At 39.7% G+C, this 17,617-nt stretch overlaps 1 protein-coding gene across 3 annotated transcripts in view; it reads right to left on the bottom strand.

Moving 5' to 3' along the window:
- LOC146619865 (SH3 and PX domain-containing protein 2A-like) overlaps nt 1-17,617 on the bottom strand; it is a 61,430-nt gene that overhangs the window by 36,179 nt on the left and 7,634 nt on the right. For all 3 annotated transcript variants that reach the window (XM_085369775.1, XM_085369774.1, XM_085369776.1), the window contains exons 2-5: nt 14,952-15,032; nt 3,977-4,052; nt 3,265-3,341; nt 2,410-2,501 (exon numbers count right to left, since the gene is read on the bottom strand). In XM_085369775.1, the coding sequence (XP_085225901.1) occupies nt 2,410-2,501; nt 3,265-3,341; nt 3,977-4,052; nt 14,952-15,032 (326 nt within the window). The remainder of the gene's footprint in view (nt 1-2,409; nt 2,502-3,264; nt 3,342-3,976; nt 4,053-14,951; nt 15,033-17,617) is intronic.

Raw genomic sequence — 17,617 nt, forward strand, 5'->3', positions numbered from 1 at the left:
ACAGAACAGGTGGTGTATCTCGTCTCCTTTTTGTTTTTTTCCCTCTTGATTGAATCAGGATAGTTTCCAAGCTCCTTGGTTAACAAAAAGAAAAAAGAAAAGAAAAATGAGATGGCGTGGTGTAAACTTAATTTGTCTGTATGAAAGGTAAAATGTTATTTTAAATTGACATTATGGGCATATGTGCCTGTTAACTAGATTTAATTATACTTCACAACACTCCCGTAGATGCTGGCCTCAGAGGTGGGAGTCCTGAAAACATTTCCCCTCGGAGGTTAATAAACTGGAACTTTCTGCAGTCACACTGCACATACAGCCCATGGATAGTTTTCACTAAACAACAATAATACAGAGGCTGGCGGAGAATGTATTATCTCCAGCAAAACACCTTAAAGCTAACTGATGTCAAAATGAGTTAAATTGCTGTGTTTCAAACAGCAGAGACATCCACTTTCAACTCTGCATCACTGTAAAACACTGAAGTGTTCAAAGACCGATGACTAAAACTTTGAATTTTAATTTTATATTTAGCCACTGGCATTCATTCTCAAAAAGGAACTCTAACTTCAAAAGGTCTTCCGCATGTTTCTTATCACAACCTAATTTGGACTCCAGGATGTAAGATGATTTGTAAGACTACTAAAAAAAACAACAACATGTTTTTATTATACAAATTTATAACATCTGTCTCTCCAAATTTGTCTCAAAGCTTCTCTGAAAGTTCCCCTTTCTTATGAAATATACAGTGGCTCTCGGCCATTAACCGTCTGGAAATATTTTAAAAGAGGATATCATAATTTGAACGAATTGGGCGAAAGCACTGTAAGAATCCCGTTTGTTTAACTGCATTTCAACCACTCACTGAAAAATCATTTTTAGTGATTTCCTAACAATAAGAAATATTCAGATGTCTAAGAAGTATCAACATATTAGTTAATCCTTTTCGATGGCATTGTTAAAAAACCGAAGGCATAAACACAGGTGAGTTTTTTTCTCATTAAATCTGCCTTTTTTCTAACTTTCCATATAGCCAAACACAGCTTTATAGATAGATCGATAGAGCAATAGATAGAGATATGTAGTGTCTTTTAGTGTCTTTACTCAAAAGATTGCAAGGCTTACTTCACCAATATACTACACATTTAATTATCAATATAAATCTAATAACCCAATCGAAAACTGAACGCAGACTGAGGCATGCATTTATGATGGATGAGGCACCATCTTTCATTCACCCAAATGCTATAGAAACGTCTTGTAATTTTTAACCAATCATGTGGCTCCCTCTTGTGACAAGCAAAACAGTACCTGTGTTTTTTTCCTGTGCAGTGACCACTGTTGAACGTTAGATGGCAGTAGCATCAACAGGCTTGGACATGAGCAACAGTGCATCTCTATCGAGGCTGTTTGCAGGGCATGTTTGAACGGTGTGGAAGGAAATGTCATGACAGGACCAATTTTCTAGGTTGATTGGACGCATTTTTAATTGCTTTCATGACCTCTTTCATCTGTTTCATCGTGTTTCAGTGAGTGTGAGTGAAGCTCTATTAAATCTACAGCAAGGTTTTTCGTTTCACAAATAAACACTTCTAAAACCATTATTTGTAATTAAATAAATTAGCCGAACAGGACAGCAGAATGGTTCTTTTACATTTTTAACATATTAAATATTTAGAAAAACTATTTGTTTCACAGCTGGGTGTTAAATATCAGAATTTTAGAGCATAAAAAGAACATGTTTTCTGTGAATTGCCCAGACCACCCCAGGAGTAAAAAAACAACTTGGGCAGCGGGTATTATACTTTAAGATATTAATTTAAGCTACGCTGGACTGTCTCTGAGATTAAGGGAGCCTCTCACTTTGAAGTGAGATTAACATGCAGGGGTATTAGAGGTTAGAGGTGATGGGCCCACATTGCTGATAAAAATATAATATCCCAGACATATGACTGAACATAAATCTAACGGAAAGAACAAAATGTAGACAATGAGTGATATTGCAGCCAGGCCGGATTTACTCCCACTCTGACTTTGAACTGAGTATGATAAATGGCTCGCCTGAGAGCCTTATCTGCCCTGAGACTTGAACTCCGACGTGCTGTCGTTACACTGCTAATCCTTCCCCATTTGTTCTGGCATCAGGTGTCACCTCCAAGAAATCATTATTAATAAAAAGCAGGGCTTCTTGGAGCCAGATCAATCAATCATCCCTGACAAAGCAAAGCCTCTGGATCAGGATGGGTCAGCACGAATTAAAGGCAGCTGCTGAGCCACACACATTCAGTTTGCTTCCATATCCAATGTTCACATCCCACCAGAGGGCAATGTTTGGCGTCTAACAGTTCATGCATACAATGCCAATGCTCAATAACAGCTTGTGATTTCTAGCACATAGTTATAGTTACTCACTCTGTGGGAGGGTTGAGGTCTTCTGACTTAGTCTCAAAGAACTGAAGGACCTCCTCACTTTGGGAAATGTGGGTGGGAAGTTTCATCAGAGCCTAGGAGAGAGAAGGGTGGGAGAAAGCTACTGATTCCAATAAAAACAATAAAAGGTCACACTAATGTGTGTCAGTTTGGACTGAGTAACTGGTTTATAACACTTAGTCACTACCCAGTCACATGAGAAAACCAGGCAGAGATGTGGAGGGTGTGCAGGGGAAGGAAGAAGGCTCTGAGCACAGAGAGAGAGGGTTAAAACAAAGAGAAAAACACAGACCTCAGTTTGATTGAAATTAAAAAGACACCCTCATGTAATCTGTATTTTCAAGAAAGCTTTGTGCTTTCATTCATTCATTTCAGGTCCAATAAATGAGAAACTGCTGCCACACTTGGCAACACACCTGCCCCACATTCCCATCTGTGGGCTAATAAGCATAAGAGGATCAGGTAGCTATCTGCACTCATTGCTACAATTAAAGTCTGCTGATTCATTCTTAGTCTCTCTTTTGTTTTTACCCCTGCGTGCCCCCATTTCCCTCGTTTCCTTCATATGCTGCCTATTTACATTGGTGACAGGAAATGACAAGCACAGAGAGCAGTTGCTTTCCTGTTGAGGCTGGTGGAGGGGAGATAAATGTTGAGGCCTTGAAAAAAACTGTGGTAAATGTTCAGAGGGTAGAGCACTGACAGAGATAAAGCACTCTTCCAAACAACATATAAATTAAAAATGAGTAGTCTCTTCAATAAGAGATGCATTGTGCTGCACACAAGTTGAGAAAAATCCAGCTCTGGAAACAGTGAGGCATGCAGCTTTTGTCTTACTTTGCAGTAATTATCCAGGTGCTTCAGCCTTCTGACGGCTACATCTCTTATGTGACTGCGGCGAAATAAGACTTTACCTGAGGAAAAGCAGAGCACTGTCAGGTGTATATAACAAAAAACACAAAAATATTATGATTAAATGCTTAACAATCGTGCTATAATTTAGGCTTAGACATTTATAAAATCCCAGCATGATCCCTTTCCAGCTCAGCTGGTACTGACACTGAGATATAAAATTCCAACCAACATATGGAGAACTTCTCTGGAGCTGATTGCTCTCAACTAGTGGGACTAATGTGAGGCAATTGAATCCACTTTTTCGCTTTTTCCCATTTCCTAATTTCTAACTCTTATGAGACTGAGATTGCTAAGAGCATGAAGCCTACTAAATAGAAAAATAATGCAAACCATTTGGGGGTTTAAAGGAATACAGTTCACACCATGGTGGGCTTACAGCTTGTCTAACAAAGGATCTCTTCACTGCTCTCCTCTGCTCTGGCCCACAATGAGTTTATCAGATTAGACAAATCCCTTTCTGCTAGCCTCCTACTGAGATGGCCGACCACAAAATGATTTGGCCCGGATGGAGAATGGAAGCCAATAAAACAAAGCAATGTGGTAGGCGATGCTATGGAGTGTGTAGGAGGAACAACAAAATGTCTAATAAGACAACACTGACAGTGCCGAGTGTGTGCATACTGAGTTTAATCACCTGGCAAAAAAGGAATTATTCTCTTTTTGGGGTCTTTTTGTCCTCCATCAATTGGAAATTTGTCAAGGATTCGCATCTGCAAAAAAGAAAAAAAATTAAGAAATAAAAATGAAAATGTAACACGAACATTAATTGTGGAGCAAAACTTTTTTAAAATCCCCCTTTCGAATACAATAAAGACATGAAAGGCAAGCAATTATAATCATGCAAATGCTTGATGGCAAAAAAAAAAATCAAACAAACTGTCAATTATCTATCGCGAGTTTAAAGTGGAGTAATCTGTGATGAGATACAGGAAAAGGGGGTCTGAAAATTCTCCAGCAACAACTGACCATTTTGTAACAGTACATGAGTTCAACACAGAGTATAATTATATATCATCTGAAAAACCATTTAAAGTGCAAACCATTTCACTTTGATAGCTGGGGCAGCAGGCAAGGTTACATCACCCTCTTATTTGAAAAAACCCTCACAAGGAAGCCACTTAAGCAGCTTAAAAAGCCATCAGGGTGCATAACAGGCACTTTGATGTTGACACTTGATACATACAGTGGGGCAAAAAAGTATTTAGTCAGCCACCGATTGTGCAAGTTCCCCCACTTAAAATGATGACAGAGGTCAGTAATTTGCACCAGAGGTACACTTCAACTGTGAGAGACAGAATGTGAAAAAAAAATCCATGAATTCACATGGTAGGATTTGTAAAGAATTTATACGTAAATCAGGGTGGAAAATAAGTATTTGGTCACCTCAAACAAGGAAAATCTCTGGCTCTCACAGACCTGTAACGTCTTCTGTAAGAAGCTTTTCTGTCCCCCACTCGTTACCTGTATGAATGGCACCTGTTTGAACTCATCATCTGTATAAAAGACACCTGTCCACAGCCTCAAACAGTCAGACTCCAAACTCCGCCATGGCCAAGACCAAAGAGCTTTCGAAGGACACCAGGAAAAGTATTGTAGACCTGCACCAGACTGGGAAGAGTGAATCTACAATAGGCAAGCAGCTTGGTGTGAAAAAATCAACTGTGGGAGCAATCATCAGAAAATGGAAGACATACAAGACCACTGATAATCTCCCTCGATCTGGGGCTCCACGCAAGATCTCATCCCGTGGGGTCAAAATGATCATGAGAACGGTGAGCAAAGATCACAGAACAACACGGGGGGACCTGGTGAATGACCTGCAGAGAGCTGGGACCAAAGTAACAAAGGTCACCATCAGTAACACACTACAACGGCAGGGAATCAAATCCCGCAGTGCCAGACGTGTTCCGCTGCTGAAGCCAGTGCATGTCCAGGCCCGTCTGAAGTTTGCCAGAGAGCACATGGATGATACAGCAGAGGATTGGGAGAATGTCATGTGGTCAGATGAAACCAAAGTAGAACCTTTTGGTATAAACTCAACTCGTCGTGTTTGGAGGAAGAAGAATACTGAGTTGCATCCCAAGAACACCATACCTACTGTGAAGCATGGGGGTGGAAACATCATGCTATGGGGCTGTTTTTCTGCCAAGGGGACAGGACGACTGATCCGTGTTAAGGACAGAATGAATGGGGCCATGTATCGTGAGATTTTGAGCCAAAACCTCCTTCCATCAGTGAGAACTTTGAAGATGAAACGAGGCTGGGTCTTCCAACATGACAATGATCCAAAACACACCGCCCGGGCAACAAAGGAGTGGCTCCGTAAGAAGCATTTGAAAGTCCTGGAGTGGCCTAGCCAGTCTCCAGACCTCAACCCCATAGAAAATCTGTGGCGGGAGTTGAAAGTCCGTGTTGCTCGGCGACAGCCCCAAAACATCACTGCTCTCGAGAAGATCTGCATGGAGGAATGGGCCAAAATACCAGCTACTGTGTGTGCAAACCTGGTAAAGACCTATAGTAAACGTTTGACCTCTGTTATTGCCAACAAAGGTTATGTTACAAAGTATTGAGTTGTATTTTTGTTATTGACCAAATACTTATTTTCCACCCTGATTTACGAATAAATTCTTTACAAATCCTACCATGTGGATTCATGGATTTTTTTTTTCACATTCTGTCTCTCACAGTTGAAGTGTACCTCTGGTGCAAATTACTGACCTCTGTCATCATTTTAAGTGGGGGAACTTGCACAATCGGTGGCTGACTAAATACTTTTTTGCCCCACTGTATGTCTATTTACAGCATCAATCTCTCAAGAGATTAAGCAGGGAGCGAAACAGAGCTAAACAATGAAAAACAACTGTTTTACAGTGAAGATTTCCTTCTGAGGGTAGCTGTCCCTAACAGTTTCAACATGATTCTCCTTGGATACGCATATTTTGTATTTGGTGAAGTTTTGATGAGTGCTAAAAAACAAACAAACATGCATTGCATGTGTGTTACATACTACAAACAAGAGTAGGTATGTATTTTGCCGCAGAAGGACATGGTTTTTGTTATTTTGCCTGTTTACACTACCACAGTGAATTTTAAATTAACCAGTAAGTATGTGATTGAAGTGTAGGCATTTGGCTTTAATTCAAAGGGTTTCAATAAGAAGTTTACATTAAATATTTAAAAAACTGCAACGCTTTTTAAACCCAGTCCCAAATCTCCAGAGGCACAAAAAGGAATGTTTTTAAAACCTGGATGAAAATCTCCTGCCTGAAGTCTACCCCAGTCTACCCCAGTAAATGTGGGTTCTTCTTTATACTCTGCCAGGCTTTTTCTCCAGCCACCTGGAGTTCCTGTTTGTGGATATTTCCCTTTGGTTTTGCATTTACTGAAAAACATGTTCATCTGGGTTGAGATCGTATTACTGGCTGAATCTGGCCACTTTTGGGCTGCTTTTGCTTTTGCACCATATGGCTGAAACTGAGCACAGAGTATATCCCTGTACACTTCAGAATTCACCCTGCTGCTTCTATTGGCAGTCACATCATCAGTGAACGTAGTGGGAACCATATATGGCAATGTCTTATTTCTCCACCATTTTTGACAGATGATATCGTGAGCTGTTTCTTTCCTTCTCCATACTTTTGTCTTTCCATCATTTACTTTGGTACAAGTTAACCTTGGTTTCATGGGTCTAAAGCAGTGCAGGCTCTTTTATGTTTATTTTCTGGCAACGTCTAATCTGGCTCTCTTGTTCTTGAGCATAACCAGTTGTTTACACCTTATTGTAAACATTCGTGAAGGCGTCTCTTGATTGCAGACTTTGCAGACAATGATACACCTACCATCTTGATTTCTTGACTTGGTTACATGTTCTAAAGTTGTTTTTCTAAACCATGGAAATAATTCTGTCAACATGCACTTTAGCTGTCCTCTATGGTCTTTCAGGCCTTTTGGTGCTGCTGAGTTGGCAGCTTTATTCATTCTTTAAATAATGCACCAGACTGTTGACTTGGCCACTCAAAGTTTTTGCCATCTTTCTGAAAGGTTTATTTTTGTTTTTCAGCCAAACGATGGGCTCCTTCACTTGCACCGACCTCATATTTTAAATTACAGTGGAAAGCCATAAATACAAAGCCCATAAATTCCTTTGCCTCCAAATAACAATGGAACAGGCCTCACTTGGCCAGGAAGCTACTGGTCAGTCAACTGTCCAATTGCGTTTGAGCCTCTGGGTATAAAATGGGTGTACTAACCTTAACAGTTCTAAACAGTTAATGCAAAATGCATGTAAAAACCCTTGAATAAAAGAAAGCTGACTGTCTGAACTTTCATCGCATGCTGACTGCCTGATTTAAAAAATCCATTGTGATGTGGTACTTTCAAAAGGAAAATATATCTTTGTCAAACAAATGATAGACCTTAACTGTAGTATCGTCTTTGTATTCACACGAGAGCATCTTACAGTAACAGGTTTAAGATGTAGATGTAACCACGCCTTAATTTTTCCTCCCTTGCCTTGTTCCAGATGTGCTTTACCAGCAAATTCTGTGAGTATCAAGCTGAAGCACACTCAACTGGGAGGAGAAGGAAAGGTCTCAGTTTAAACTGAGCCAAAAAGAAACCAGGTGGACAAACAGAATCAGGCTTGGAGGTTAAAGTTGGATCCAGTCTGTCTGGGTCTGTGGGAGTTGTTTGTAGGACTTGTGCAGCAAGAGGTGGTTTGGTTTGATGTTGTGGTTCTTTCGTTTCCACTTTAATCTGCTGGCTTTGCTGAATCTAAAAATTTCTCCCAGGGTATAGCATGTTCCCCCCTCTCCCCCAAACTACAGACTGCTAACAAGAAATGTTTTCCTTTGAAATGGACAGTCATCATTATTGTGTTTTAAGGGCAAAGCAAAGTGCAGAGTATAAAGAATCGTCCTGGTTAACCACACCTGCACATAGCCATGGTAAAATTCCTAATCTTACGGTGATTACAGTCTAATGCCGAGAAGGCACGACATCAAATATGTATGTAAACCAGACTGTGTAGTTTAGGATGCTATGGCAATAACATAACTTTACAGGCTAGGCTGTAATTCCTCCAAATCCCAGTAGTTATAACAACCATATTGTTTATTTGATACACAAAGCTACACGCTCATCATGTTATCAGGCTTACAGCTGGATGTAGCTGTGTACTCCCTCTAATACAGGAGTGTTCACTCAACACTTGTAAGAAACTGCCTCAGCTTTTCATTTGGGAGTGAGGATGACATCACTACTGGAGATCTACGTGGCTACACTCACAGCTCCATGGGACAGTTTGGAACAAAAATCTGATTGAAAACACTCCTCATATTTTGTTTACCTTTAATTCAGAGGCTTTGGGGAGCAGAGATGGTGTAATTAATCTATATTTCTATCCCACGCTCTGCCCAGGAAACTGCAGTGTATTTAAGTTGTAGCGTTAACACTGGGGAATGTCTATCAGGCAACAGGTGCTATGATGTAATGACATGTCCTGTCTCTTTCCACACTGTTTGGTAATCAGTGTTGTGAATAAATACCAGAGGAAGGAACTGCAATAAAAAGTCAATCATCAAACATATCTTTATTTTGTCACAATGATGTGAATTATGGTGACTGGAAAAAAACAGAAATAGCTTCTGTAAACTGTAATGATAATCTCTTGAGCCATTTAAAAATAACTGAGCTCACAGGAGAAAGGAAGAAGAAACCGACACAGACACTGAGCTGTAACAGAAGACAAAGAAACTGTTCTGAGATAGGAATGTCTGAGTGGGAAAACAATCAGATTTCATTGCTGGGGTGTGTTTTGACATCTTCTTTGCAGTTGTCTACTGCAGCGAGATCGTGGTGCAACACCCTTTTGGATAGAGTAATAATAACAATTTACTACAGTCATATTAAATATTTCAAAGAAATCTAGAAATTCCTATGAAACACCCCATGATTAAGCAGCAATGACTTAAAGAAATCATTTTCTATGTGACAGTCTCTCACAAGATTCTGGAGGAATGGCCCACACTTCTTTACAACGTTGCTTCAGTTCATGCATAGTTCTCTTAAGGTCCTGCCACAACATTTTAAGGTTGAGGTCTGGACTTTTTCTGAACCACTGCAACACCTTGATTCTTTTCTTTTCCAACCATTCTCTTGCTGCTTGGCATCATTGTGCTATTGTGGGACCCAGTTTCAATAAAGCTTTGGCTATTGGACAGATCGTCTCACATTGTGGCTTCAAAACAAGCCCAAATAATCACCCTTCTCTCACCATGCTTGACAGTCATTTAAGGTGCTGATATGCTTTGTTTTGTTATCACGATCTCATCTGTCCACAGGACAGTGTTCAACAAGACTTACTGTTTGTTCGGATGCACATTTCCAAGACAAAACCAATGGTAGGATTTGTAAAGAATTTATTCGTAAATCAGGGTGGAAAATAAGTATTTGGTCAATAACAAAAATACAACTCAATACTTTGTAACATAACCTTTGTTGGCAATAACAGAGGTCAAATGTTTACTATAGGTCTTTACCAGGTTTGCACACACAGTAGCTGGTATTTTGGCCCATTCCTCCATGCAGATCTTCTCGAGAGCAGTGATGTTTTGGGGCTGTCGCCGAGCAACACGGACTTTCAACTCCCGCCACAGATTTTCTATGGGGTTGAGGTCTGGAGACTGGCTAGGCCACTCCAGGACTTTCAATTGCTTCTTACGGAGCCACTCCTTTGTTGCCCGGGCGGTGTGTTTTGGATCATTGTCATGTTGGAAGACCCAGCCTCGTTTCATCTTCAAAGTTCTCACTGATGGAAGGAGGTTTTGGCTCAAAATCTCACGATACATGGCCCCATTCATTCTGTCCTTAACACGGATCAGTCGACCTGTCCCCTTGGCAGAAAAACAGCCCCATAGCATGATGTTTCCACCCCCATGCTTCACAGTAGGTATGGTGTTCTTGGGATGCAACTCAGTATTCTTCTTCCTCCAAACATGACGAGTTGAGTTAATACCAAAAGGTTCTACTTTGGTTTCATCTGACCACATGACATTCTCCCAATCCTCTGCTGTATCATCCATGTGCTCTCTGGCAAACTTCAGACGGGCCTGGACATGCACTGGCTTCAGCAGCGGAACACGTCTGGCACTGCGGGATTTGATTCCCTGCCGTTGTAGTGTGTTACTGATGGTGACCTTTGTTACTTTGGTCCCAGCTCTCTGCAGGTCATTCACCAGGTCCCCCCGTGTGGTTCTGGGATCTTTGCTCACCGTTCTCATGATCATTTTGACCCCACGGGATGAGATCTTGCGTGGAGCCCCAGATCGAGGGAGATTATCAGTGGTCTTGTATGTCTTCCATTTTCTGATGATTGCTCCCACAGTTGATTTTTTCACACCAAGCTGCTTGCCTATTGTAGATTCACTCTTCCCAGTCTGGTGCAGGTCTACAATACTTTTCCTGGTGTCCTTCGAAAGCTCTTTGGTCTTGGCCATGGCGGAGTTTGGAGTCTGACTGTTTGAGGCTGTGGACAGGTGTCTTTTATACAGATGATGAGTTCAAACAGGTGCCATTCATACAGGTAACGAGTGGGGGACAGAAAAGCTTCTTACAGAAGACGTTACAGGTCTGTGAGAGCCAGAGATTTTCCTTGTTTGAGGTGACCAAATACTTATTTTCCACCCTAATTTACGAATAAATTCTTTACAAATCCTACCATGTGAATTCATGGATTTTTTTTTCACATTCTGTCTCTCACAGTTGAAGTGTACCTCTGGTGCAAATTACTGACCTCTGTCATCATTTTAAGTGGGGGAACTTGCACAATCGGTGGCTGACTAAATACTTTTTTGCCCCACTGTAGCTCTTGGGTTTGCAGTTTCTCTGAGCATTGCACCGGCTGATCATGGGGTAAACTTGCTGCAACATCGAGTCCTGCTCCAGAAGAAGCAACATGAAATGACTACAAGCTTGCAGATGAAAAATCGGATGGTGTGGAACAAGATTTTTATAGTTTAACCAAAACTATACTACAAAACTAAAAATACATGTAAAAAAAAACATTTCAGTTAACTCAAAATAAAAACGAGACTTTTTTTTTAAACTTAACTGAAACAATTTTTTGTGAACTTTGGAAAATAACTAAAGTAAATAAAATTTGCCTGATGAGGTTTTGAAAGACATGCTTATTCAGACTCTGGATTTCTACAATACTATGACACACTATCAGTTAACTGCTTAAAAAACGTTATGTGTTTTTATTGTAATACCCTTACTAATTTCCTAAAAGAAACTAAACATTCTCAAACAATAAAAAATAGGCTCATGCCAAAAGGCAGTCGGTTTCCAAAGACTCGGTAATGTACATTGCCGAAAAAGTTTTGGTTTCTTCCTCATTCCTTTAGTAATCTGCCATTCATGACAACCATTTGAACAAAGTTGTTTTTATTGTATTATGGCCTATCATTAAATACAAAACTACTAAAGGTGTGGTTGCTTTGAGTGCCAGCAATAGCAACGGTAGCCTGTAGCTGTCTGAAGGCTTTAGTTCACCAGAAGTGAAGCCTTCAGACAGCTACAGTCACTGAATAGAACCATCGGACTGTTTTATGGTGTTTATGGTGCATTTTTAAAGAAATTATCTAACAAATATCAAAGCTTGCTGTGTAGTCAGTCATAACAACAGCCCATCAAAGAGCTATTCACCGAGGTAAAATAAAGTATCTTATTTGCAATTTGCTATTAATTAGAAGGTCTATATCTGTGTGACTTATAAATCCAGTTTATAAATGCATGTCATTAATCAGGCTTGCTAATATAGCTCTAAAATACCAAATGGTGCATCCTTAATAATGCTTTATACCATATTATGGTGCCTTTGCCAATTCCACATCTTACTTTTGGTTCTCATTAACGTAGTTAATCTGGGTAATGTAGTTTGATCACATTTAGTTTATTTGTGTCTTAGGTGTCTCCTTGTCTTTTCCTACCAGGTGTTTCTCAGTTCTTGTCACTTCCTGCTTTTAGTATTACAACAAACAGGATAGGACTACATTAACAGCTGCTACACTTCCAGGTCTAATTTCAAGGAGAAATCTTGGTTATGTAGCTTAAAGAGAGAGAGAGAGAGAGAGGGGGGGGGGGGGGGGGGGGGGGTGTTAAAACCAAGGTAAAAAAGATCTAACTCTTGTCATTATGCTACACTATTACAATGCTAAATTGTTGCTGCATCATTTTAAATAACCTTTAAATAAAGGCCGTTCTGAATGTGTGATACCAATGTTGGAGAAAAATAACCCTTCAAAGCTTTTAAAGTCCTGATTCATGTCAGGAATGTAGGACAGAGAAATTATAATGTAGACAGGGTAGAGCTCACTGCTGGCCTAGTCACTCAATCCCAAAATAATGACAACTAAGGGATTTTGGAGAGGTTTCTGTCCAAAAGGAAACCAGGCCAGCTTGCACACGCCACAATCCCCCCTGTGGAATGCTGTGACCCATGCGACCTATACGCTGTGGTTTAAGGGTGTGTGTGGAGGGGGAGACCACACTCGCTTGACACACTGACCAAATCTGCTCACGTCAAACATGTGCAGGTCAATAACATTTCCCTTTGACAACAGAAACAGTGCTTGATGAAATTCAGGCTCAGCAATCTTCTAGCGTAGAAATAAATGTCTCTAAACCAAGAAATCAATGTGCTTAACTCTGCACATGCATTACAAAGAGTGCACTTCACTTTACGTCAGCAGAAAAGACAAAGGGGGGAGGAATCAGATAAAAAAGGTGACGGGATCCTGGTAATTTATGATAACTGCTTCCCAAAGGAGCAGTTATGAACTATCTTAAGTGTGCTGGAGAGGTTTGAAACTTCAGCAGTGAGTGCATTTTTGGATGTCAAATTGGCAGTAAAAGAAAATACTTCATCTTTAAAAAGACAATCAGCCAAACAGCTTGTTGATGACAATGATTTGTATATAGCCAGCTTTAAATTACTAAAACGATTTTAGACACGGTATGAAAAATTGATTTAAAAGGCGTTTCTTGTTCTGTGACCTTATTTAGCTTTTCAACTTGAATTCATGGTTATCTGATGAGATCATGGTCACATTTGGCCCCCCTCTTTTCAGCTTCTTGCGAACACAAAACACGCAATTGTGCTACGAAAAGAGAGCAACTGTGAAGAGTTTGGAAAAGACTGTAGGTGTCAGTTGGCAGACACACAAACAAGCTCAAACTCATTTGAGAATTGAGTATTTGAAAATTCAGATGACAACGAAACCTTTATTGTTGCAAATTATTGCTTCTGAGGCATCCAATAGCTGTCTTATCTTATTATCTTATATCTTTAAAGTCAGGGTGACAAAATTGCTCTTTACCACAACCCCCAACCTACAAGAGCCTCCCTTTTGAATCGAATGCATTTTGGGACTGGCCTTACTGCATTACTTAAGCTGCATAGTCCTTTAGTATTCTTACTGACTTCAATTCTAAAAATGTATTAAGCAATCCATACTATATGCAACATATATACAAACAAATGCCCTAAACCTAACCATTCTGTATTGACAGCTGCAGACTGTTGTTCTTCATGATTACCACAACCAGACAAACATACCCTGGCAGCAGAGATCCATGCACAAGACTAATGTTTACAAAGACAGGCGAGGAGGTCTGTTTCAGTCAAACAGACCAGGGCAGACTTTTCCTGGCTATTAGCAAGAGACAAGAGAACAAAGGGTTTCCTACAGCCAGCCCACCAGAGCCAATGTGCTTTACTGCACTTTGAGAGGGCCATTGGAGAAGGTCCACAGACGGCCTTTTACAAGAAAAGGACTTAATGCACTCATTTAGGGTTTAACTCTAACTTTCTTTCTAAGAAACAAACTATAGTATACAAAAAGGCAGATACAACACCCATTTCCAAAACAAAACGTTGATGCTGTGTAGAATCTAAATGAAAACAGAGTGCAATGATTTCACAAAACTCATAAACCCTTATTTTATTTACAACAGGACATAGAAAACATATAAACATTTTAAACTAAGACATTTTACAATTTCATTAAAAGAATGTTTTGGGGGTGCATTAATGCCTAAGAAAATGGGACCTTGCATAATTGGAAAGACACACCGGTTCTCAGTCCCCAAACATTTACAGACTTTGAGAAAAATACCAGTTTATAAGATTTGTAAATCACTGGATTTTTTTTTTTTAATTTACATTTTACACAGCCTCCCAACATTTTTGGAATTGGGTTTGTATTTTACTGCTACAGGATCCTGTAGAAGAGCCTCAGAAGTTTGCCCCATACTGCATTCTGCATTCTGAGGTCATGTTTTTTCCTGCATCTGGTGACTGGATTTCCCCTATTTTCCTATTTCCATGCAGTCGCCTTAAATAAGACCTTTCACTAAACAGGAGCTGAACAGAAAGACATTGACTGAAAGGTCAAACTGGCCTTGCGGAGTTTAATGTTGCAATACAACAACACATAAGACATATTAGAACCATTCTTAATACAAAACATTGAGCTTTTGGGCAACTGCCTGTGCAACTATGAATTAAATCTGTAAAATTATTTTGTAGTCGTTGCAGTGTAACGTACCTGTAGGTCAAAGAATTTGCTGTACCTTCTGTAGATGACATGGGAAGTGGAGTCTGAGTAAGTAACATTGATAAGGTACACCTGCAGAGAAAAGAACAAACAAAAGAAGCCCATTAGGAACAATATCACTTTGTCAGAGACATCATGGCACCGCTTTACCCCTTTTTGACTTTACTTCAAAGGATCATCAAAGGTAAAATAAATTCATTATGTTTCTCTTTGTCAGTCACACATTGGAAAGCCATCAGGGGGTCAATGAGAGGGCCAATAGATTTGAAGCATTGTGTCTCATTAAAAACATGCATATTGAATTACTCTTGTGTATTTAAGTGCAGCCGATTGAATGCAGCTGATTCAAATATTTCACAAGTACAAATATTGAATGCGGCGGTTTAATAAACGCTGTAAGCCTGTTATTTTCTTTGCTGTACATGAATATGAGACTCTCATTAGTTTTCATTTTTGAGTTTTACATTACCAGTGTCTCATGAGTCCACCGTTTGAAGGGGAAAAGTTGCTTCCGTTGTGTCAAGTTCTGCCAGTTCTACCACCACAAAAGATAACAAGGAAAGGAAGTGCTGACTCATGCTAAAGCGCAAACAGGAGTATCCTTTCCTTGGCACAAATCGGTCACTTACAAAATACTCCCAAAATAAATTTTTTATTTACCTCAACAATAAAGAGCCCCAAAAACAACTGCGCTCACCCTGAGGTTCGGAAACAGATGGCTACACCTAATACATTTTCATCTAAACCCATGGCGCAGAGTGTTTATAAAAGCATCATTTACACATATGGTGGCAAGCTGCAAGGACATCAGTTACTAGTTTGAAATGAAGTCTTCTGCTTATTACAAAAGAGTTTTCCAGCAGCTCGCTAATTAGACACAGACAGCCCAAACTCTCTCATATTAGGCAAAAGCACGGTTCACTTCAGAAGCGGAGGGGTTGCAGAATATTATCAGAATATTAATTTGCCATCTGGAGAAGCTGGGACGGAATTAAACCACTAACCTTGCAATTAACAGATGGGTAGCCACAGCTGCCAAGCTAATATTTGATGTCACTTTTGGTAATTTAAGGTGATCTCTACACAGTAGTGATATAATGTGTGACACTTTAAATGTCATGTTTCAGTTGTATTTATATTTATATTTATGTTTATTGTTATGTTATGTTATTCTGATTTTTAAAAAATAATAATAATAATAACAATAATAATATTTTTCTTCTGTTTCATGTATAATTGCTTACACACATGATTTCAGGAGAAATGTATAGCACCTGTGTAGTTTAGGAAAGAGAGCTTACACAAGAAACCACACATGACACTCACTAACTGAATGCACCATGCTATTTACTGAGGTATTCACACTTTGGCACAATCAAATGGCACACAGACTTGACTCTAGCTAGTTTTGTAATTTTCCATCAGTTTTCAATTGTTTCCAGAGTGGGTTTGTTCATTTCAGCTTAGCTTTGTTTTAATCAGTTTCAGTGTTTTAGCCTTTTTAATCATTATAATAGGGTGTTCTTTGTCAGGAGCTGACAAAGTAATTTGTAATACCAAATTACAACACAATCACATTTTGTAAAGGCTGTTGACTCACAGTCATGCAGACCTCCCAAGCCTTACTAAACAGATGCATCAAAGCCTCCTCAGGCTTGGTTAACTAATTTGACCAAAGACTAAAACTAAAGACATTTCATGTTTCTTCTTTTTCAACATGGAGGTTGAGTTAACTAGAAAAAACACTGCTTAAACCAGACCACATGCATTGGATATTTGCATTCTTCTTTCCGTGTTTAGCTGAGCTCAGAGCAATTGTGTAATTCTGTTGTTCACACACATTCACGAAGCTGTGAGAGTTTAAATACCTCGATTGGTAGTCACAGCTGATAAGCATGCACTTACTGTAAATGCGTAAGTATCTAGTTACCAGGAGTGTTAATATAGTAAACAGAGGATTTGACATCTCCTCTACCATAAGCACCCTTTGGAAGTATATGTAAACAAGGCTTAGTTGCTATGTACTCTTTGGCACCACTGCTACAACTGCCTGGAAGGAAGTCACACTTGGACAGTTGAGACAAAAGACAAAGGGCTGCTTCTTTCCTCTCTCAATACCGGATAAGCATTCCAGTTGCTTAGCTCATATATAATGAGATTCCCTCTGGGGGACTTCCCAGTCAAACCTCACCTCCGGCTTTAATCCCAAGAGAAAAGGTCTGTGCCCTGTCTTTAGCTGCCTTGGGGACCCTCCCTCAGCAGGAGATGGATGATTCAATTGATCCCAACTCTCAGGTTAATTAATCCAATTGGACCTGATGGGCTAATTGATTTTTTTTGCTGTCCCACTGAGACATGGTTCAACTGTTATGGCTCAACAGTTTGAGTGAGATAACATTAAGGCCAGAAAGTCCACAGCTTAAAAGCAGCTCTTAGAGGCTATAATAAAGAATCCTAACAGGCACAGAAGGAGTTTAACATCCTGACACATCCTGACAGAATTACATTAGCATGTAGGCATACTAATATTTTTTAAAGGAGCACTTGTATGCAGTTAGTTTTAATGTCAAGTATTTAACTATAAATAAAAGCACAGGAAAAAATGCACATTTTGAGTTTGTGAATGAAAAATCAAGGTCTAGGATTCATCGCTTTTC

The sequence above is a fragment of the Diplotaxodon limnothrissa genome, linkage group LG13, assembly GCF_057381915.1.
Source record: "Diplotaxodon limnothrissa isolate DT_005_m linkage group LG13, D_limnothrissa_male_GT1.1, whole genome shotgun sequence".
Taxonomy (NCBI): domain Eukaryota; kingdom Metazoa; phylum Chordata; class Actinopteri; order Cichliformes; family Cichlidae; genus Diplotaxodon; species Diplotaxodon limnothrissa.